The 24669-nt window shown below is 44.2% G+C and overlaps 1 protein-coding gene across 3 annotated transcripts in view; it reads left to right on the forward strand.

Moving 5' to 3' along the window:
- CACNA1C (calcium voltage-gated channel subunit alpha1 C) overlaps positions 1-24669 on the forward strand; it is a 714534-nt gene that overhangs the window by 661153 nt on the left and 28712 nt on the right. For 2 of the 3 annotated variants that reach the window (XM_087442974.1, XM_004438792.3), the window contains 4 exons: positions 2811-2843; positions 6312-6440; positions 8630-8695; positions 10276-10367. In XM_087442974.1, the coding sequence (XP_087299100.1) occupies positions 2811-2843; positions 6312-6440; positions 8630-8695; positions 10276-10367 (320 nt within the window). The remainder of the gene's footprint in view (positions 1-2810; positions 2844-6311; positions 6441-8629; positions 8696-10275; positions 10368-24669) is intronic. The other variant, XM_087442975.1, reaches the window with a different exon arrangement.

Here is a 24669-nt window from a genome sequence, read left to right on the forward strand (position 1 = left end):
AAAACAAAGATGAAAGAATTAGCTGCTCAAAAATTTACTCCACGCCTACCGCAGTGGAGACAGCGCCATATTAAAACTCAGCCAGAAGGTTCAGGGTAGGTAACATCTCTGCTGGCTCCCTGTGGAAGGGGAGTGGAGTGCAGGTAGGGTCTCCAGGCTCACGGTGCATAAGTCTTCAGGGAGTCTTACCACCCCTTCTTCCTCAGCAAGACCACGGATGGAGGAACTATCAGCTAACTCAGGGAACTGGGAGCAAATCGGGGAAAGGGTCAGAGATGGACGGCACAAGGGTTCTAGACTACCAACTAATTCTGAATTTAGCTCAAAAAGTAGAAGTGATGCTAGGTAGTTTCTCAAGGCACTGTACTAGGTAGTCAAAGAAAGTGGCAAGTCTCTGGGCTAAAAGTGCAGATGCCCAACCCGGCTAGTCCAGTCTCCCCTTCTGGCTCACCGGGGGATTCCACTTGCAGCCGGGCAAGGGTACCAAAGACGGGAACGACTGCACAGGGTCGTCTAAGAAATGTCTTTTGGGAGCTGGCGGTGTATCAGTAGACCATGGGTGCTCTGACTATGTCTTAGGCTTGTTCCTCTTGTTCCTGCATAGAGATCACTCTGTGATTGCTTTCTGGTTTTGTTATGAATGGTGAGTTATTTTTGAGACCATGGATCTTATTCACATAGCTGCTCACATAAGAACACGCTCCAGCCAGTCACAAGTGCCCTCTGAATAGCATGGCTTAAGGCCCAAGAAAAAATTAATCTGTGAGTCTCCAGATTCTCCCAAAGTGTGACTCTTCGGAGAGCTACCATCAACTGGGCTGGGGAAACTAACATAGGAATCCCCGAGAGCCCCATCCTTCATCTCACCACTGCCCTCGTAGCTCCTCCTGACTTCTTCTTGTCTCCTGTTATAGAGACGTAGCATAAGGATTATTAAAATAATAAGATATGATCAAGGGGATTAGAGCAGGCCCAAAGCTAAATCTTGAAGTAAAATATAATCTAAATAGATGAGGTCTTAAATGGGAGCTATAAAAGACTAAAAAGCAACAAGAGAAGATTCAGTTAAGACTTTTAAAAATCCCAAATGAAGAATACTGAATGTTTAAGAAGTAAAATAAATAGTTTAATTTTTTAAATGGCTAGGGATTAATTCAGCTGAGCCAGGTGACCCAGGGGGGTTCTTTAAATTGTCTCCATTCTGGTCCTATTCAGGATGGGATGGATCCAAAAGACCTACAAGCATTTGCCCAGGGTTCTTAGGAGTAATGGGCAGCTTTGGTGGTTTTCAAGGTGGATCCAAAAGGGAAGCAATGGCCCAAGCCTGCTGGGAACTCTGCCTAATGCCCTGGTGTTGTATGTAGTGTGGATTTACCTCCGTCTGACCCTCACACTCCCTCGCCCACTGAAGCCCTAGAAACATAGAACTCCTTGTCCATTAACACAGGAGCATGAGCACTTGACCAGCCTGAAAATTCCTGCGTGTGCGTGTGTGTGTGTGTGTGTGTGTGTGTGTGTGTGTCTGTTTCTATGTTCTATCTCAGCCTGCTAGCCAAATTCTAGTGACACCCCCCACCCTCCAGGCATGTGGATTGACTTGGAAGCTGGTATTCCTCATGAAGCAGAAACAGATCTAGAATGTGTTCCTTGAATGACTGGAGAGGCGTCCCTTTCCTTCTCTTCCCTTGCCTCACCCTATATCTCAACCATTCCCAGAAAAGGACATCCAACCAATTTGCTATGGAAAAAGAAGGAATTTGCTGAGAAATCTGTTACCAAAGAAGTATTTTCAGTCTGCAAGCAAATGTCTAGTTGTGCACATTTCCATCCTTCAAAAAATCCCATTACACATTCTCCTTGTTTGTACCTAAAAACAGAAACACAAGAGCAACCATCTGAAAGTAGAGGGTAAAAGCAAAGTCATGACCTTCTAGAGTTATCAGCTCAGATGGCCAAGGTCAGTCAGGGGCTGAGCTCTGTGAGCTGGGGCCCAAGGAGTAGGAATATCTTCCCGGATATAGGCTCCAGGAACGGGGAGAGGGTTGCCTTGGGGTACCCACCTGCAGCCACTTTCCTTGGCTCCTCTCCCAAAACGAGCTCAGCAGTCAGAACCATGAGAACAGCTTCTCAGGGTGTTAGTAATACACCCCAATTTTCAAATTTAAAAAACAGTTCCACACTCATTATTTTATGCCAGTGGCCGAGGTTCGCCACACCTGCCGACTGGTAGCTCAGCGGGACAGCCTCCCACCTGAGCCTCCATTTTGAGGACTGGCCCCTGCTGTGGAGGGGTTGAGGGCTACCTCGTTAGGTCCTCCTCAGTGATAACTAAAACTCGGTTTTCCCCTAAACCTTAGGGGCCTTCGCCCCTGAGCTCCTTGACCTAAATATGTGCAGGCAAGGTCAGGCAAGGCCTTTCTCCTTCAGTTGGCAATGCCTGGGCTAAGCTAACGTGCAAGCTCTTGAAGGGTGTCTTAGGACACATGGCCAATTCAAAACCAAACAACCTCCATCCACGATGCCCAGAAGACCTCATTTATAATGGATATGAGTGACTGAATTTGTGGCCAAAGATGGTCCCGGGTAGGAGAATGCCATATGGGTCCTCGATAGATGTGAGACCCAGCTCTGCAGAGCCCACACTCCTGGTCATGTCCCAGGACCTGCCAGGCCGACAGTTTGCATTTCCTTCACTTGTTTCATTTGCCCTCTCCTGCGACTGTGTTGCTCCTGTGTTAGCCAAGACCTAGAATACGGGCGTCTTTGTTGGAGACTCATTACAGCTTATCTCTATCTGCCTTTCTTTAAAGCCAGCTGAACATACCCAATGCTCTCCCTTTATGGTAAGACCTCCAGATCACGCTCTCGGCTTCTGTGACCTCCTCTAACTTCCACCACTCTTACCCACCCCAACCCCCAGAGTCTCCCGGAGCCCAGCCTAGCTCCCGTTGCATGTAGCCACCGTGTCTGTCATGCGCCTTGCCTGCCTGGTCTCATGTGAGCTGTGAAGTGCTGTTTGTGTAATGGTGTTCTTTTCCCCCGTGAGCTTTCCTTTGGGTGATAATTCACTGTAATCTTGACTATCTAATGAGCCACTGGGAGAGAATTGGACCCAAGGGCCATTTCCTGTTAAACATCCTGAGAGCTCCATTGGCTAAAGTCTCTCACCTTAATCTGACCTGGGAAATTTGCACAGGGCACCTATGAGAGCCCTGGTGAGGGCCTCCAGGGAAAGGAGGAGAGAGGGATGATCTAGCTAGGAGACAGAAAGGCAGGCAGTGGCTTCCAACTAATCATCACGTGGCTATAACTACTGGCCTCCCTTGTGCTCTGCATTTATGGCCACAGTAAAAGGTTTAGCTGGGATTTGTTACTGAGAGTGTGGTTGAATTTCCAGTCAATCCAACAATGTTATCCATAAAATTTTCTAAATTCCTGAAGTTCAGTAAAATGAGGCTGTACCTCATTTTTCTGCAAGCAGAAAAACAAACTTCTTTGTTTGATTGGACCACTCCTGGTGTAGGAGTCTATGACTCACTTTGGCTAAAGTGATAGAGATGCCACTTGGTGTGACTTTGAAGTCTCCTTGGAACAGCCTCCTCCAAAGGCTGCTGTCACACATTTCCAACTGGGCCAAGTGTGAGTTTTTGAAATGATCAGTGAGTAAGTTGATTCCCTGAGCCCCTGAAGTCAGCAGACTGGAGGCACGATTGGGTCGGTTGGTGGTGTTTCCCAAGCAGCCCATCCCAGGCTGGTGGGAAGGCCGCCCAGGGAGAGGCTGAACGTGGGTATTCTACCCCACTTGGCAGGGACGGCCCTTGGGATCTGCTTCTTCACTGCATTGTCATTTGGTTTATAAGAGGAAATTGTTGTGTCCAAATGGAAATGTGTTTATTCTCCTTCTAGAGCATTAGGAAACAGCAGCAACTGGGGAGGGTTCTGAACCCAGAAAGGAATTCGAACTGCAAGCTTGATTTTTATTGTTTTGAACTCATCAGAGCCAGATGCCCCTGTGGCACCAACTTCTCAAACTCTTGATGCTCTCAGCTGAAGTTCCCCACTTAAGCTTATTCTTTCTTTTTTCTCCTTTCCTGAACATGGTGGAACTGACAGCTGAGGTATAAAACCCTGAGCCTCCTCTGCATACTTCTCTGGGGGAACACAACCTCCTTTTAAGGAGACAAAATAGAATTTCAAGTAGATACCCAGGTGGTAGAAATGCAGAGATTAAGGGCATCAAAGACTTCAGAATACACAGGCAGGGTAGGGCCCAGGGGCAGGTTGAGGACCAATGCCCACAATCCCTCCCCAGCCCCCACGGCAGCTCACCAAGCAGGCCCCCAACACCCACCAGTCTGCCCTGCCCGAGGGGAACAGGATCCTAAGAGGATCTGAGGCAGCTCTGGTTTGGAAATAGAAGAAATGCTGTGACTCTTCCCCTGTCTGGAGAGTCTGAAAACTAGGAGAGACCACCCCCAACCCCCTCACTTCCGCTTGCTTTCTGTGCAGCCTTCCCAGGACGGAGCAAGGATGTGCTGACATGTAAAAGCTGCCTCTGGATTTTCCTGCCTCCCTATTGGGTCTCTCATTCTGAACAGGAGTGAGACAGGTGGCCTCTGGAGCCACCAGCCACGTCAGTGACAGTCAGCAGGCCACGGGGTTAGAACGAAGGACCTGTGGGAGCCCTCAAGGGCTTTAGTGCTAGCAAGATTTTCAGGGGCGCAAACAAGGCGTGGATATTGTCAGGGAGGATCTGAGCTGGAAATGATTAAAAATAAAGGCAGAGGCCAGGTGGCGTCAGCATCCTGGCAGAGTGAGTTGTTCCCTTTGTCTCGCTCTCTAAGTTACAACTAAACAGACATCTGTTAACCACCAGAGGATTCCCTACACAAGATAAAGCAAGAGAAGTGAATTGAGAAGTGGGGAGGGCCAACACAGAATCCCAGCACCCGCCCGAGATTCCTCCTCCCTGAGGGGGGCGTGTGCCGGGCACAGGAACAGAAAGCCCGAGGGTCCGTTCTCTCCTGGTGCTGACAGGGCTGGGTGAGCTGCACTAGCTCTGGGGGACAGACAAGTGGCTCCTGGGGGTTACCCCCCCAGCTCTCTGGCCAGTGTGGGCAGGGGGAGGGTCGAGGGGGGTCAGTACATGTTGTTCTCAGGTCTGGAAGCAAGTGACAGGGCAGACTGTCCTGCCCCCTGAGCCCTGGCCAGGCACGTGCCCAAGCCCCAGGCTCCTCCAGGTCCCACAGACTGAGGCGAGCCCTCAGCCAGCAGCCCCAGCACCATCTTCCCTCCCCAGCTTGCCTTGGCCTCCATTCCTCCTGTCTTCACCTTCACCTTGTCCTTGCCCCCAGGTCTCCCCTGAGGAGGTGATCTGCCCTGAGCAGGACCCCTTGGTCCTCTCATACAAGTTGGAGGCCCAACTTGTCTAGAGTTCACTCCAAGTGACTCCCTCCCCTACTCACCCGCCCGTGCCCCCCACACCCCGCCGCCCCAGGGTCTCATGCAATTTCCAGAGGGTTGGGCCTCCTCGAGGCCCCAGGGCAGAGGGCAATAGACAGGGACAGCTTTAGAGCCCGAGGGAAGGCAAGGGCTGCCAACCAGACACACTCCCCGCACTAGGCAATACCCCATTCCCACCCTGCCCATAGCCATGTGGGGCAGGGGCTGTGGGAAGTAGAAGGAGGTGACACAACAGAAGTGCTGGAGTCCTGAGCAGCCAGGGCGCAAGATCCCTTCAGTGGGCAGCCCACTCCAACCCCACGAGCTCTCAGCCCACCCTGCCCACCAGTACCCCCAGTGCAATCATACCTACAGCTCAGATGGAGGCCACGACCCACCCAGCCACCTCGCAGAGAGCCAGATCCCACTCAGGATGCAGGACCCTCAGCCAAGCCAGACAGGAGGGAGGCTGGGGCCGCTTCCTCAGCATACGGCCGAGGCAGGCTGCCCCCAGGGGGCATGGATTTCAAAGCATAAGGAAGTTCCTTATGGAATCTTCTCCACCCAGGGGTTAAGAACTAGGAATGAAGGGGAAGAGGGGAAAATAGAAAAATATGGCCAGGGGCTCAGGGGCCTGGGCACAGCTTTGTTCTGCAGAGACCTCAGGGCTGGGTTGTCTACCTGGAAAATGTGGGCAGCTGGCCTCCCTTCTGCGGCCCAGGGGAGAGAATCTGGTGCGGCTAACCCCACCCTGGCCTGCCTCCACTCCAACCAAGGGCTGTGTTGCTCAGAGCAGGGCCCACCTCGTTCTCGCCCACCCCCCTCTGTTGCTGTGTTAACTACCACCTCCTATTGCCGATGGATTCCAGAATGCAGAGGAGAATTCCCGCATCTCCATCACCTTCTTCCGCCTCTTCCGGGTCATGCGCCTGGTCAAGCTGCTGAGCCGTGGGGAGGGCATCCGGACCCTGCTGTGGACCTTCATCAAGTCCTTCCAGGTAGCCACCTCCACCCTCAGCACGCAGCAGGAGAAGCAGCTCCCCTTCTCCTGGGAGGCAGGGCTGCACAGGGGCTCCACCCCGCTTCCGCCTGGGTTTCCTGAACGGGAGGTGACACAGCACAGGAGTGAGCACCATCTAGGAGTCAAGACGGGGAGTTACTCCACCGCTCACTAGCTGTGTGACAGCAGCCTCCCCTCTCTGCACCCTGCCTTCCTCACCTCTGAAATGAGACGTTTGGACTGGATTTGTGTTCTCAAAAGCATGCTCCTGGAGCCCAGACTTCCCCAAAGTCAGGGTAGGGAAGGCTGGGAGCCAAGGAGGAGGCTGAAATGGTTCTGCTCTCTTCTCTCATTTATGTGTTTTTCGGCAAGAATTTACTTCACAAAGGGGTTTTGTGGTGGAACAAATTTGAAAAACATGGGCCTGGACAATCTGATAAGCTCTGTGGCCCCTCTCAATTCTGGCGTCTTTAGAATCTGGCTGTCGCCTTCCCCCCAGTAGGCATTTCAGCAGTGTCCACTGTCCGTACCTGTTTATGGACTTAGCCAAACTCTCCAGGACAGTGGTGTCCCTCCACTTGAGGAGGGACGGCCCCTCGTTAGAGCACAGGGCTGCCCAACTACAGGATTAATTCTTTCTCAGCCCTCATTTTCCGTAAGAGCAGGATAATGATTGCCTGGGGCCATCCCTGAGGAGGTTACGTAGGTTTGAAGTGAAGGAGCAGCGAAGCTTGGTTAGGTGGCCTGAATTCCTTGAAGATGCGTGCCGCAGGGACCCCGCATGTCCATCTTCCCTGGCCTGACACTGAAGGCAGCGTCTCCCCTCCCATGGAAGCATGGTCTCAGGCTTCCCAGGACAGGGAGAGTCACCAGCACTGAAGAGCTCCTTCCACATCCCCTGCCCTGGCCAGTCTGGGCCCAGGGATGGGGCATGGAGTATGTACGTGGTCCAAATGTGCTGGTAACTGAAGTTGCAGCCAGAGGAAGGGTACTCTGCTGTCAGGAGCCTGTCTTGCTTTAGAATCCCATCCCAAAGGCACACATACCCCTCCAGGCAGCCTCTTGCCCTGGGACTCATCACCTGACGCCCTTGACTGAACCAGCAAGTGACGGCCCCAGCCTGGCTACACTCTGCATAGCCGGTCCTCTGCCCACCAGGCCCAGGCTGACTTCCCACTTAATGATGAGCTGCGCCCCGCCTCCCACCACCTCCACCCCACCCCGTGCCTTGCTCAGTCCCTGGGAATCTGAGGGTTCTGGTGGGAGCAGGACTGGGGGCCGACATTCACCCCACAGCTGTGAATGACTATACAGGCCCCCAACATTTCCCTGGGCTGGGAAGAGGCCACAGACCTGGGAGACGGGTGAGGAGCAGGACTTGAGGGAGGAGCCTGCGCTCCAACCAGATAGGAAGAGCACCCGTGTGGTCTCACAGTGCCATCTAGCGGTGTGCGGGCACCTGGCACAGCGTTCCCCAGGCACGCACGTGCGGCTCTCCTGATTCCATGCCTGGCGCTGAGCCCCACTAGGCCTCTCCCCAGAGAAGCGGCCAGGGCTCAGAAAAATTAAGTTGTCTGAGCTGCCGGCAGATACTATATTTAGTGAATAAAATGTATGGGACCCACTATGTGCAAACATTGCACTGGCGTTTTGTAAGCCTTACACCACGTGAAGCACCCCTCACACTGTAACCCTTCCTCTGCAGCCTGCCTTCTCAGAACACCGCGCTGCTTCTCAGGTCATTAAAACCCAGGTAAAACGATGGGGGCCGGCCCGGTGGCACAGCGGCTAAGTGCGCGCGGTCCGCTTCAGCGGCCTGGGGTTCGCAGGTCCGGATCCAGGGCGCACACGACGCACCGCTTGTCAAGCAATCCTGTGGCACGTCCCCTATAAAGCAGAGGAAGATGGGCACGGATGTTAGCTCAGGGCCAGTCTTCCTCAGCAAAAAGAAGAGAATTGGCATCAGATGTTAGCTCAGGGCTAATCAAAAAAAAAAAAAAAGGTAAAATGAGAGGTCAGTGCCATTGTTCAGGCCCTCCCCCCGGTGCCCAGAACTTCTGTGGGGCTCTTGGAAATGCCCCCAAGGCAGGCAGCAGCTGGTGGCTGCAGAGACAAGCGCCCCCTCGGAAGGGATCAGCCAGCCCATCCCTCTGCTGTCCTCACGGCCCACCCTGTGCTTCCTTCCAGGCCCTGCCCTATGTGGCGCTTCTGATAGTGATGCTGTTCTTCATCTATGCCGTGATTGGCATGCAGGTAGGACGGCTCGCCCGCTGCTCGACTCCTCTGCCTCCTGCTATCTCGTCCCGGTTCCCAGCCTCACGTTCCCTGATGGCCTCCTCCTTCTCACCTCCCTCTTGCTGCTGACTATCCCTCTCCCTCCTCTTGCACCGTGTGAAGCTGAAAAGGTCACAGTAATTGGAACTTCCCCCCAAATGGTATCCTGCAGGTGTCAGGGTGAATGGCCAGGTGCAGGACACAGGGCTCGGACAGCTGGTCTCCCCGTTGCCCCAGGCCTGCTCTGCTCTCAGTAGGGAAGACCATCCCAAACTACGCAGTGGGTCTCAGGATAGAGGGGCCCCTTCTCAGGAAATAGCAGGAAGGATGTCCCAGACAGCATCCCTCCCTTTGTCCAGGTCTGATGGGCCTGAGAACTAACCCCCAACACAGTGTCATCCAGGAGAAGCTAATGACTGAGAGGAAGGGTGAGAGGAAGGTAGGAGGCAGGTGGGCTGGCTCTCCCATCAAGCAGGCAGCAGTTTCTGGGCCCCCTTACGGTGCCCACGGCACCGTCTCCTGCCCCAGTCCCAGAGTTCTCTGGCCTCCTTCCAGGGTTCTTGCAGGATGCCCCAGCCCAGCACCCACACCATCCAGGAGCTTTGCTTCAGCAGCTCCTTGAGCAAAAGTCCGCTACTTGCCCATTGCAGAAAGACCCTGGGGTTCATAGGCCAAAAGCTTTTGAGGTGAAAAGAGCTACCTTGCCACCTGATCAAGGGTGGCGGTTTCTAAGATAAGCATCGCTTTAAAAGCCCAGAGGAAAAAAAAAGGAGGCCTCTGATTTTAAGGATGAGTTAAGCTTTCCCAAGCTCCAGATCACTTCTTCCATGTCACTCCAAATGCAAGAACTACATTTGGAAGAGGGCTTGGGCATGCAGAGCTGACACGGCAGAGAAAAGAAGGCCAGAGGAATGCGCTCTAGGATCTAATGGTGGCTATAGTTCATAATACAGTATTGTACACGGGAAAGTTGCGAGAGTAGGTCTTAAGCATTCTCACCACACAAAAGGAAGTTAACTGTATTGACTATGTGAGGTGATGGATGTGTTAATTTTCTTGATCTTGGTAGTGATTCTACAATGTACATGTACATCAAATCATTACCACGTCGTACATTTTAAATATATACAATTATATTTGTTAATTATCCCTCAGTAAAGTTTTTTTTTAAAGAGAAAAGAAAAATATTCTCAAGAATCTGCAGCCAAAAATAAAGAAGGCCAAGGAGCCCTCTGTCCCCACGCAGAAGCAGGTCCTGTTCTCAGCATTCACCTGCTCTCAGCCCAGCTCCCTGGGCCACAGGGACCTCTCCTGAGGGCTCGTGGGCACTTCTCTTCTTACACTTGCCCAGTGTAGGGGACTGGGATCAGGGGCTGGACAGGGCAGCAGTGCCTGCCCCCATGAGGCCTGGCCAGGCTGCATCAGGGGACTCTTTCAGCTTATGGGCCAGCCTGTCCCAGGGTCAGCAGTGGCCCCTGAGGAGACCATTGAATGCTGGGTGGGTACTAGGACCCTCTCTGTCCATGGCTCACTGAATCCGTCTCCTCTCCCCCTGCTAGGTGTTTGGGAAAATTGCCCTGAATGACACCACAGAGATCAACCGCAACAACAACTTTCAGACCTTCCCCCAAGCTGTGCTGCTCCTCTTCAGGTGGGTCTCTGAGACAGCCCTGCATGGTGCAGCCTGACGTCTGCACATAGAATGAGAGGGCTGTCTTTGTGAGGGAGTGGGCAGGGAGAGAACTGGTGCTGGATCTCCGTCCCCTGACTGGGAAGTGTCGTTTCATTGTTATTCATAATAACTTTCCATCGAGCAGCCCACTAGTCGCTAGGAGCCCACTAGGCACACCTGCTGGTAACCACCCAAAGCCACTGGGGATCAAAAGTGAAATACTGAAAGCACGCTAGTTTGGAAGCTGAACAGGCTCAAAGCCAAGCCTGTGACACGCTGGCTTTGTGACCTTGAGCAAGACATCGGCCGTCTGTGAGCCTCAGTTTCCTCATAAACAAGTATAGGTGCCAGTGTCAATGTTCCGTGCTGTGTTGGGTGGCCATGTCCATGTGCACTTAGTTTCCTCCTCGTTTAAGCCAGCCACGAGCCTTCACCCTTCTTGGAAGGCCACCGCCTCAGGCAGAGCTGGGGAGGGGGGTGTTTCTCATGCCTCCCCCTGAGTGAGTGCCTGCTTCTCCTTCCTCTTCTGGCTCCTCACAACCTTGGGGTCTGCCCTCTCGGTGCCTCTCACCTTCCTGCTCATCACAACCTGGAACTCTAGGACCCCCATCTAGTCCAAGGTTCGTGGATGAGAACTATCTACCCTGTCCCTGGACGAGATGATTTCTGCAGCCCATCCTAGCTCATGTATTCTACATACTATGGCACTGGGAGAGGCAGTGAGCCCTGGGCCGTTCCCTGGGGTCCCTTTCCAGAAGATCCAGGGATGCTCGCACTTTCACCCTGTTCTATAGAATCCTTTCCCCATACCCAAGCCCAAGTATCGTTATTGCTCAAAATGTATTAAATCAACATGACAGGCCCCCTAAACATCAGTCTGATATCACCACCCCCCGCAGGCTGCAGGCTGTCAGAACACAAGGGTCAATGTGAACCGTAATTTACAACCACACTTAAGCTGTGCCACATTTACATATGAGAGTTGGACACAGATACCAGGCTGAGCACACTGGTCTATCTCACCTCTTTTCCTAAAGTCCTTGCTTACAGAAGATATTTTTTAAAAGAATAAACTCATAACAGTATAGAAAGAGAAAAAAACATGAAAGAGTGCTGTTGGTGAACAAGATATGTTGAGGAATTCCTAAATGGAAGAAAGCAGATGGGATTCAATTGACAAAGGAACAAGATCTGACAAAAACACCTCCCCAAACAGGATGAGGACTCTGGGGAAGTGAGAGCAGTCTCAGGGCTTCTCCAAGCTCAGGTCACGGGAACAGAGCACAGGAGAGGCCGGTTCCTCAGGGACGTGCACTTGGAGAGCGAGCCGAAAGCAGCGGCACTTGACATTGCAGCCCTAGACTCTGGGGTCTGAGAGGTAGAGCAGGGCCCCCCAGGAAAACCCAGCCTTGAAGAGAAGCTACCTGCCGCCACACCTGGCAGCACCTCTTCTTCCGTGATCCCCAGAGAGGTGCCTGTAGGGGAACTCGATCCACGGAGATGTGAACTGCACTTCCGGTCACCAAGAATAGTGACAGTAATCCCCGAGTCTCAAGAGAGAAAGGCACCACACTCAACTGACAGAGGAATGAAAACATGAGGAGGAAAATGATAAATAAAGCTAAAAGATTTGAAAATAAATATAATTCATATCTTTAGAGAGATTACAGAACATATCACATCTGTTAAATTAAGAAGGAAGAGGAGGGCCTGCCCTGTGGCTTGGTGGTTAAGTGCGTGCGCTGCGATGCTGGCGGCCCGGGTTCGGATCCCAGATGCGCATCGAGGCACCACTTCTCTGTCCATCCTGAGGCCGAGTCCCACATACAGCAACTAGAAGGGTGTGCAGCTATGGCATACAACTATCTACTGGGGCTTTGGGGGCAAAAAATAAAATAAATAAAATCTTAAAAAAAAAAAAAAAAAAAGAAGGAAGAGGAGGAGGAGAAGTCGTTATTCATGGAAAAAATTAAAGAGAGAACTCAGAAAAAATACAGTTGTTGAAATATTAAAACTGGACACAGCTGAAGAATGAATTAATGAGCTGAAAAATCAAGCCAAGGATTCTCTCCATATACAGACAAAAGGACAAAGAGATTGAAAATATAAAAATGAAAGTTGATACATGGAGGATAGAGCCTGAAAATCCCATCTGTCTACTACAAATTCAGACAAAAAGAACAGAAGGAATGTAGAGAATGAAATAAAGGAATGACCAAAGAAAATTTCAAATAAAGATATGAGCCTTCAGATTGTCCTGCTAAGTGCAGAACAGGTAAATCAAAAAGACCCTTAACTAGACACATTATGATGAAGTTTTAGAATACCAAGGATAAAGAAAATATCCCAAAAGCTTCCAAAGAGGAAAAAGTGAATTACCTTCAAAACTATCAGTTGTCATTAGACTTCTCATCAGCAAAAGTGCATACTTGAAGACAAAGAAATAATATATTCAATATTATAAGGAAAATGTATTTTTGAACCTACTCTCCTATAATGCAGCCTAATCAGCATTCAAGTAACATAGCAAAATAAAGTCATTTCCAGAAGTGTAAGAACCCACAAATTTACTCCCCCACATAAACTTTCTCTGAAACAATTACTCAAGGATGTGCTTCCACAGAATGAAAAATGAATCTAAGAAATAGAATGAGCAGAGTAATGATAAAAGTAAAGAAATTGTGGGACTGGCCTCATAGCCGAGTGGTTAAGTTCGGCATGCTCCACTCCAGTGGCCCAAGTTCAGTTCCTGGGCACAGACCTACACCACTCATCGGTGGCCATGCTGTGGTGGCGACCCATATACAAAATAGAGGAAGGTTGATACAGATGTTAGCTCAGGGTGAAGCTTCCTCAGCAAAAAAGAAGTAAAGAAATTGTAAAGTTTATAGTTATGTCTTGTAATCAAAGAAATTATAAAGCTTATATTAAGTCTAAATAATTGTTAAGGGAAAATGTCCAAAACCTTAATAGCAATTTGGAAGTGAAATCCCATATTGTCTGAACAAGGTAGGAAGAATGAGAAACATGAAAGTATACTAAGATTCTTGTTTGGGGAGAGGAGATGGATACTGTTCGACTCTATACATAGCAGGGAAAAGTATGTATAAATAGATGTGTTAAATATTTAACAGTTAATCATTAGAAAAATAGAAATGAAATATGTATATTCCAAACCACTAGAGGGAAAAAATGGACAAAGAAAACCTTAGCAACTCAACAAAAGGAAGGAAAAGCAGAAGTAGAAATAAATTAATTAATTAACTGATTAATCAATTTAAAAAACATGAAAATTAGAACATATAAAATAAGATGGCGGGAATAAAAACAGAGATATTAATAATCACTAAAAGTTAAACTTCTCTATTAAAAGATACTCTAATGTTGCTTTAAGAAATCTAGCTATAGCCTTTTTGTAATATATAGAGTAAAATAAAATGACCTAAAGAGGAAGAAAATAGAGGAGTGGAAAAGGAATACCAGACAATGATTACCAAAAAAAAAGTAGGTGTAGCAATAGCAATATCAGAAGAAATAAAATTCCAGGTGAAGGGCATTAAACAACACAAAGAGGGATATTTGATATTGATAAAAGGTATACATGAACCTAACAATATAGTTTGGAAATATATTAATCAGACACTGATAGAACTATAAGGAGAAGATGAAAACACACACACACACAGAGGGAGACTCTGATACAGCATGTAGAAAATGACAGGTCAAATAGAACAAAATAGAAGAAAGAGTAAGGAACATCTAAATAAGTCAATTAACAAACTTAATCTAATAAATTTGTACTTGATAAATGGCAAAAAAAAAAAAAAACATTATTTTTTAAGTACCCAGAAACATTCACAAAAATTAGCCAAGATTTAAATCACAAAGAAGAACTCAATAAATTCTAAAACTTCTCTGAATTCAATACAGCAGAATTAAAAATTAACCATAAAATTAGTAGCCCCTCCAAAATCTATTCACTTAAATTTTTTTTTAAGAGGAAACTTTCTCTTTTTGCAGGGAAAGATTTGCCCTGAGCTAACATCTGTTGCCAATCTTCCTCTTTTGTTTTTTCCTCCCCAAAGCCCCAGTGCATGGTTGTATATCTTAGTTGTAGGTCCTTGCAGTTCCTCTATGTGAGCCACCACCACAGCATGGCAACTGACAGATGGGTGTGTGGTTCCACAGCTAGGAACCGAACCCGAGCTGCCAAAGCAGTGAGAGCACCAAACTTTAACCTCTAGACCATGAGGACTGGCTCTATTCACTTAAATTTTTTGAGTCATGGGCTGGCCCCATGGCATAGTGGTTAAGTGTATGCACTCCGCTGCTGGCAGCCCAGGTTCAGATCCCAGGCGCGCACCAAGGCACTGCTTGTCAGGCCATGCTGTGGCGGCGTCCCATATAAAGTAGAGGAAGATGGGCACAAATGTTAGCCCAGGGCCAGTCTTCCTCAGCAAAAAGAGGAGGATTGGCATGGATGTTAGCTCAGGGCTGATCTTCCTCACACAAAAAAAATTTTGAGTCACTATTCTAAATAACTCAGAGCTGAAGCTACAAACTGCGTTGTAGAGAGAGTGAGAGCACATCTTAAATTTATGAAATGCACCAATAAATACCAAAGGAAAATTCAGAATCTAAATTCAACTTATTTTTTAAAGTTTACAATAAATAAACAGATAGAAAAAGAATAGCAAAATAACTCCAAAGTATGAAGGACTGCATTTATTAAAATAAAAGCAGAAATTAATACAATATAAAACAAAAATATTTTTTATCAGTAAACCCTAAAACTGATTCTTTGAAAAAACGAATGAACGAACAAACTTAGATCAAATCCAAATTTTAAAAAAAGACACAACAACATCAGGAATAAGAAAAGCAGCCTAATTACAGATGTGGAAATGATTTTTATAATGATAAGAGAATACTATGAATAAATTCATATCTGAATATCTAGATGAAGTGGATGCTTTTATATAGGAAAATATAAATCACAAAAATTATCTTAAGAAGAATTTTTTTTTAATTAACCACAATAGAAATTTAAAAGGTAAAATTTTAGTCTTTGACAAGGCCCAAGATCCAGTATTTTTATGTATGAGGTCTGCCAAAATATCAAAGAATAAATTATTCCTATGTTAAATTATCTTTCCAGGAATAGAAAGGGGTAGAAAACCTCACCTGTCATTCCATAAGACTAACATAAGGCTGATACCAATAAGAAAAGGGAAAAAAGCAAGTATAAATATGAAAATGTATAGACATAACTGTTATTGTTGGCAAACAACAGGCTAATATAAGTGGAAAATCCAAGCAAATCAACTCAAAATCCTGTATAACAATTAATAATATCAGTAAGGTGGAAGATTAACAAAGAAAAACAATCACTTTCCTGTGCTGGTAATGCATCAGTCTGGTCAGCCTGCTGTAACAAAATACCATATACTGGGCGGCTTGAACAACTGACATTCCTTTCTCACACTTTTGGAGACTGGAAGTCCAAGATCAAGGTCCTGGCCAATTTGTTTCCTGATGAGAGCCCTCTTGCTGGCCTACAGACAGCTGCCTTCTTGCTGCATCCTCACATGGTGGAGAGAGAGCTCTACTCTCTCTTCCTGTTTTTATAAAGATGCTAATCTCATCATGGGGTCCCCAGCCTCATGAACTGATCTAAACCTAATTACCTTGTAAGGCCCAGCTGCAAATACTATCACACTGAGGTTAAGGGCTTCAATATGTGAATTCTAGGGGGACACAATCATTCAGTTCATAACAGTAGTAACTAATCAGTAACTATAATAGACAAGATCATATGCTATCACTTTTTCTAGTCAACATTATACTGCAAGTTTTATCCAATGCAATAAGATAAGAAAAATAAATCAAAGGTTAAGAATTGGAGAAGAAGAAACAAAATTAAACACCAAAAAAAATTGATTGCCAAACTCAACAACAACCAGCAAACAACCCTAAATTTAATTAAGAGGGTGAAAGACCTGTACTCTGAAAACTATAAAACATTCTTGAAAGAAATTGAAGATCACACAAAGAAATGGAAAGATATTGCGTGCTCATGGATTGGAAGAATTAACCGAGTTAAAATGTCCATACTACCTAAAGCAATCTACAGGTTCAAAGCAATCCTTATTAAAGTTCCAACGACATTTTTCACAAAAATAGAACAAAGAATCCTAAAAGTTTTATGGAGCAACAAAAGACCCCAAATAGCCAAAGCAATCCAGAGAAAAAAGAAGAAAGCTGGAGGCATCACAATCCCTGATCTCAAAGTATACTACAAAGATACAGTAATCAAAACAGCATGGTACTGGCAGGAAAACAGACACACAGATCAATGGAACAAAATTGAAAGCCCAGAAATGAACCCACACATCTATGGACAGCTAATTTTTCACAAAGGAGCCAAGAATGTGTAATGGAGACAGGAAAGTCTCTTCAACAAATGGTGTTGGGAAAACCAGACAGCCACATGCAAAAGAATGAAAGCAGACCATTATCTTACACCATACACAAAAATTAACTCAAAATGGATTAAACACTTGAATGTAAGACCTGAAACCATAAAAATCGTAGAAGAAAATATAAGCAGTACACTCTTTGACATCGGTCTTAGCAGTTTCTTTTTGAATATGTCTCCTCAGGCAAGAGAAACAAAAGAAAAAATAAACAAATGGGACTACGTCAAACTAAAAAGCTTCTGCACAGCAAAAGAAACCATCAACAAAACAAAAAGACAACCTACTGATTGGGAGAAGATATTTGCCGATCATATATCCAATAAGGGCTTAATAATCAAAATATATAAAGAACTTGTAAAACTCAACAAAAAAAAAACAAAGAACCCAATTAAAAAAGAGACAGAGGATCTGAGCCAACATTTTTCCAAAGAAGATATACAGATGGCCAACAGGTACATGAAAAGATGTGCAACATCACTAATTATTAAGGAAATGCAAATCAAAACCACAATGAGCTATCACCTCATGCCCTTCAGAATGACTATTATTAAAAAGACAAGAAATAACAAGGTTGGAGAGGATGTGGAGAAAAGGGAACTCTCATACACTGCTGGTGGGAATGTAAACTGGTGCAGCCACTATGGAAAACAGTATGGAGATTCCTCAAAAAATTAAAAATAGAAATACATTATAATCCAGCTATTCCACTTCTGTGTATTTATCCAAACAACATGAAAACACTAATTCAAAAAGATATATGCACCACTATGTCCATTGCAGCATTATTCCCAATAGCAAAGACTTGGAAACAACCTAAGTACCCATCAGTGGATGAATGGATAAAGAAGATATGGTATATATATACAATGGGATACTACTCATCCATAAAAAAGAGGAAATCTTGCCATTTGTGACAAAATGGATGGACCTTGAGGGTATTACGCTATGCAAAATAAGTCAGATGGAGAAAGGCACATACCATATGATTTCACTCATATGTGGAAGATAAAAAAAAAACAATAACAAACACGTAGATGCAGAGAATAGATTGGTGGTTACCAGAGGGAAAGGGAGGAGGAGAGAGGGCAAAAGGGGTAAAGGGGCATATTTGTACGGTGACGTGTGGCAACTAGACTTTTGGTGGTGAACACAATGTAGTCTATACACAAGTCAAAATATAATGATGTACACCTGAAATTTATATAGTGTTATAAACCAACATTACCTCAATAAAAAAATAAATTTAAAAAAATCTGATTTGGGGCTGGCCCAGTGGCATAGCGGTTAAGTGCACACACTCCGCTGCGGTGGCCCAGGGTTCGGATCCCGGGCGTGCACCGACACACAGCTTGTCAAGCCATGCTGTGGCGGCATCCCATATAAAGTGGAGGAAGATGGGCATGGATGTTAGCCCAGGGCCAGTCTTCCTCAGCAAAAACAGGAAGATTGGCAACAGATGTCAGCTCAGGGCTACTCTTCCTCACAAAAAAAATAAAATCTGATTCAAAAATGGGCAAACGTCTTGAATAGACATTTCTCCAAAGAAGATATATCAATGGCCAATAAGCACATGAAAAGATGTTCAATATCACTAATCATTAGGGAAATGTAATTCAAAACTACAACAAGATACCACCTCACACTCATTAGGATGGCTCGTATCAAAAAAACAGAAAACAATAAGTGTTGGAAAGAATATGGAGAAATTGGAATCCTTGTGCACCGTTGGTAGGAATATAAAATGGTACAGCCACTGTGGAAAACAGTATGATGGGTCCTCAAAAAATTAAAAATAGAATTACCATATGATCCAGCAATTCCACTTCTGAGTATATACCCAAAATAATGAAAGCACGGTCTCGAAGAGATATTTGCACACCCATCTTCATAGCAGCATTATTCACAGTAGCCAAAATCTGGAAGCCACCAAAGTGCCCATCAACACATAATGGATAAGCAAAATGTGGTATATTCATACAATAGAATATTATTCAGCTATAAAAAGGAAGGAAATTCTACAATATGCTACAACATAGATGAACCTTGAGGACATTATTCTAAGAGATATAAGCCAGACACAAAAAGACAAAAACTGTGTGATTCTACTTATATGAGGTACTTAGAGTAGTCAAAATCATAAAGATAGAAAGTATGATGGTGGTTGCAAGGGTCTGGGAGGAGGAGGAATGGGGAGTTATTGTGCATTTCAGTTTTACAAGATGAAAAGAGTTATGGGGCTGGATGGTGGTGATGGCTGCACAAGGATGTGAATGTATTTCATGCCACTGAACTGTACACTTAAAAATGGTTAAGATGGTAAATATTACATTATGTGTATTTTACCACAGTAGAAGAAAAGGAATAAATAAAACATCTTTACAACAATTGATTGCTTACATATAATGTACAAGAGAAACTACAGAAGTAATAAGAGAGTTCAGGAAGTCTTCTATAAATAAAGTCAATTGCAGAGTGACATCAGCATCACGGCAGAGTGAGCTTTCCCTGTAGACTCTTCCTCCTAAGATACAACAAAAAGGATATTCATATACCAACAGAGGACATTCACACAACACAAAAGACATCTGAGATACCCACACAGCCATACATTGAAGGTGGAGGTGCTGGAACCCCCAGAGGAAGTGGAGGTAAGGAGAGGTAAGGAGGTAAGGAGAACTCCTCTGCTTCCAAACGACAGTGTCCCTGGGACCAGGACCACACAGCTCTCTGCGGGGGGGAGGGCAGCCCTCCTAGAGAACCATCGCTCTCCAAGCTCTCACACAGCCTGTGGGAAATTCCCATATGGAGGGCACCAAACTGTTGTGGGGTGCCTTCATCAAGCTAGCCCCCCAGGAGAGCAGATAGTGAGGGAAGCACGAGAAGACCCCAGAATCGGGCAGGCGAAAGAAAGAGCCCTCCCCACCACCCAGCGCCCCAGCACAACCAGTCAGCCACAGCGCCTACAGATCACAGTGGGCTCAGAATACACAGCTGTTGACCCCCACCCAGTGGCGGCAGGTGGAAGCTGTGACCAGATATTTTCAGAATGAGGAAAAATAAGCTCAAGCCCTCGAGCAGTATGCAAAATATATTAAATCTCCAGACCAGAAGGAAAATGACAAACACCCAGAAATCAATCGTGAAGGCACAGAAATTTATAACCTAAACAACAGAGAATTCAAAATAGCTATCATAGAAAAAGCTCAACGAGTTACAAGAAAACACAGATAGACAATTCAATGAAATCAGGAACTTCTTCACAAAAGAGATTGAAACTATAAAGAAAAACCAATCAGAAATGTTGGAGATGAAAAACACAATGGAGGAGATAAAGAAAAATCTGGAATCTTTAAAGAACAGAGCTTACAGTATGGAAGAAAGAATTAGCATTATTGATGATAGGAATGCAGAAATGCTCCAGATGGAGGAGGAGAGAGAACTAAGGCTAAAAAGAAATGAAGAAATTCTCCAAGAAATATCCTACTCAATTAGGAAATGCAACAAAGAATTATAGGTATTCCAGAGAGAGAAGAAAGGGATAATGCAGCAGAGAGCTTGTTCAAAGAAATAATAGCTGAGAACTTCCCAAACCTGGGGAAGGAGCTGGAAATACAAGTGAATGAAGTCAATAAATCTCCTAAATATGTCAACATAAAAAGACCCTCTCCAGGGCATATAGTAGTAAAGCTGGCAAAAGTCAATGACAAAGAAAAGATATTAAGGGCAACAAGACAAAATAAATGAATAAATAACGTACAAAGGAATCCCAATCAGTCTCTCAGCCAATCTCTCAGCAGAAACCCTACAGGCTAGGAGAGAGTGGAATGATGTATTCAAAGTTCTGAAAGACAAAAACTTTCAGCCAAGAATACTCTCTCCAGCGAAAATATCCTTCAGATATGAAGGAGAAATAATAACTATCCCAGATAAACAAAAGCTAAGGGAGTTCATTGCCACAAGACCCCCACTACAAGAAATGTTCAAGGCCCTCAAGCCTGAAAAATAAAAAAAGAGAAAGGGGATACAAAGCTTTGAGGAAGGAGAAAAATAGGTAGACAAAATCAGAAAAATTACAGCTTTCTATCAGAATAGGTTAGCAAACACTTAATTAGAACATCAAAGATTAAGGGAAGGAAAACACCAAAAATAAATATAACCTCATCACTTTAAACACAAACTCACAACACAAGATGGAATAAATTGTGACAATAATAATTTAGAAGGGGAAGAAGAAAGGGATGGAATCAACTTAGTCTAAGGAAATAAGGAGCCATCAGAAAATGGACTATCTCATCTACAAGATTTTTTATACAAACCTCGTGGTAACCACTAAACAAATAAACAGAACAGAGACACATATGGTAAATAAAGAGAAAGCTAAGAAAACCATCATACAGAACTACCAAACTGAATTGGTAGTCCAAAACACATGGGACAAGAAACAAAGCAAATGCAAAAGAACTGGAAAATGAGGAATAAAATAGCAACATTAAGCCCTGATATATCAATAATCACTCTAAATGTAAATAGATTGAATTCTCTAATCAAAAGACAAACAGTGGCAGGATGGATTAAAAAACAAGACCGAACAATATCCTGCCTCCAAAAAACACATCTCAGCTCTAAAGACAAACACAGGCTCAGAGTGAAGGGATGGAAGACGATACTCCAAGCTAAAGGCAAACAAAAGAAAGCAGGTGTTGCCATACTTATATCAGACAAAGTAGACTTCAAGATAAAACAGGTAATGAGAGACAAAGAGGGGCAAGATATAATGATAAAAGGGACACTCCACCAAGAAGACATATCACTTATGAATATATATGCACCCAACACAGGAGCACCAAGGTATATAAAGCAACTATTCACAAACCTAAAATGAGATATTAACAGCAACAAAATAATAGTAGTGGATCTTAACACCCCACTTACATCAATGGATAGATCATCCAGACAGAAAGTCAATAAGGAAATAGTGGACTTAAATGAAAAACTAGATGAGATAGACTTAATAGATATAGAGAGAGCACTCCATCCGAACAGCAGATTACACATTCTTCTTAAGCGTGCATGGAACGTTCTCAAGGATAGACCATATGTTGGGAAACAAGGCAAGCCTCTGTAAATTTAAGAAGACTGAAATCATAACAAGCATCTTTTCCAACCATGACGCTATGAAATCAACTACAAGAAAAAAACTGGGAAAGTGACAAAGATGTGGAGACTAAACAATATGCTACTGAACAACCAATGGATCATTGAAGAAATTAAAAGAGAAATCAGAAAATATCTGGAGACAAATGAAAATGAAAATACACCACACCAACTCATATGGGTTGCAGCAAAAGCATTCCTGAGAGGAAAATTCATAGCAATACAGGCCCACCTTAACAAACAAGAAAAATCAAATAAGCAACCTTAAACTACACCTAACAGAATTAGAAAAAGAAGAACAAACAAAGCCCAAAGTCAGCAGAAGGAGGGAAATAATAAAAATTAGAGCATAAATAAATGAAATTGAAACCAAAAAAACCAGTAGAAAGGATCAATGAAACAAAGAGCTGGTTCTTTGAGAGGATAAACAAAATTGACAAACCCTTAGCCAGATGCACTAAGAAAAAAAGAGAGAAGGCTCAAATAAATAAAATTAGAAATGAAAGAGGAGCAATTAGAACAGACACCAGAGAAATACAAAGGATTATAAGAGAAGACTATGAAAAACTATATGCTAACAAATTGGACAATCTAGAAGGAATGGATAAATTCTTAGACTCATACAACCTCCCCAAACTGAATCAAGAAGAAATAGAGAATCTGAACAGACCAAGCGCAAGTAAAGAGATTGAAACACTAACCAAAAACCTCCCAAAACATACAAGTCCAGGACCAGATGGCTTCTCTGGAGAATTTTACCAAACATTCAAAGAAGATTTAATACCTATCCTTCTCAAACTATTCCAAAAAATAGAGGAAGATGGAACACTTCGTAACAGATTCTATGAGGCCAACATCACTTTGATACCAAAGACAATACAAAGAATGAAAATTACAGGCCAATATCGCTGATGAACATAGATGCAAAAATCCTCAACAAAATATTGGCAAACCAAATATAGCAATACATTAAAAAGATCATACACCATGATCAAGTGGGATTTATACCAGGGATGGTTCAACATCCGCAAATCAATCAATGTGATAACACCACATTAACAAAATGAGAAATAAAAACCACATGATCATCTCAATAGATGCAGAGAAGGCATTTGACAGGATGCAGATAAAAACTCTCAACAAAATGGGTATAGAAGGAAAGTACCTCAACATAATAAAGGCCATATATGACAAACCCACAATCAACATCATACTCAATGGGGAAAAACTGAATGCCATTCTTCTGAGAACAGGAACAAGGCAAGGGTGCCCACTTTTGCCACTCTTATTCAACTTAGTACTGGAGGTTTTGGCCAGAGCAATTAGGCAAGAAAAAGGAATAAAAGGAATCCAAATAAGCAATGAAGAAATGAAACTCTTGCTCTTTGCAGACGACATGATTTTATATATACAAAACCCTGAAGAATCCATCAGAAAACTATTAGAAATAATTAACAACTACAGCAAAGTTGCAGGGTACAAAATCAACTTACAAAAATCAGTTGCATTTCTATACTCTAATAATGAACTAACATAAAGAGAACTCAAGAAGACAATCCCATTTACAATTGCAACAAAAAGAATAAAATATCTAGGAATATATTTAACCAAGGAAGTGAAAGACCTATCCAATGAAAACTATAAGACATTATTGAAAGAAATTTATGATGACATAAAGAAATAGAAAGACATCCCATGCACACAGATCAGAAGAACAAACATAGTTAAAATGTCCATACTACCTAAAGCAATCTACACATTCAATGCAATCCCAATCAGAATCCCAATGACATTCTTCACGGAAATAGAACGAAGAATACTAAAATTCATATGGGGCAACACAAGACCTCAAATAGCCAAAGCAATCCTGAGAAAAAAGAACAAAGCTGGAGGCATCACAATCCCTGACTTCAAAATATACTACAAAGCTATAATAATTAAAACAGCATGGTACTGGTAAAAAAACAGACACACAGATCAATAGAACAGAATTGAAAGCCCAGAAATAAAACCACACATCTACGGACAGCTAATCTTGGACAAAGGAGCTAAGAACGTACAATGGAGAAAGGAAAGTCTCTTCAATAAACAGTGCTGGGAAAACTACATGCAAAAGAAGGAAAGTAGACCATATTCTTTTGCCATACACAAAAATTAACTCAAAATAGATTGAAGACGTGAATGATAAGACCTGAAACTATAAAACTCCTGTAAGAAAATGTAGGCAGTACACTCTTTGACATCAGTCATAGAGGGATCTTTTCAAATTCCATGTCTACGTGGACAAAAGAAACAAAAGAAAAAATAAACAAGTGGGACTTCATCAGACTAAAGAGCTTCTGCAAGGCAAATGAAACCGGAATCAAAATGAAAAGACAACCCACCAGCTGGGAGAAAGTACTTGCAAAGCATTTATCTGACAAGGAATTAATCTCCATAATATATAAAGATCTCATGCAACTGAACAACAAAAAAACAACTTGATCAAAAAGTGGGAGAGGATATGAACAGACATTTTTCCAAGGAAGATATACAGATGGCCAATAGGCACATGAAAAGATGTTCAACATCACTAATCATCAGGGAAATGCAAATCAAAACAACACTAAGATATCACCTTATACCCGTTAGAATGGCTATAATCACCA

The sequence above is a fragment of the Ceratotherium simum genome, chromosome 17 (genome assembly GCF_057802395.1).
Source record: "Ceratotherium simum simum isolate JZ-2026a chromosome 17, ASM5780239v1, whole genome shotgun sequence".
Taxonomy (NCBI): Eukaryota; Metazoa; Chordata; class Mammalia; order Perissodactyla; family Rhinocerotidae; genus Ceratotherium; species Ceratotherium simum.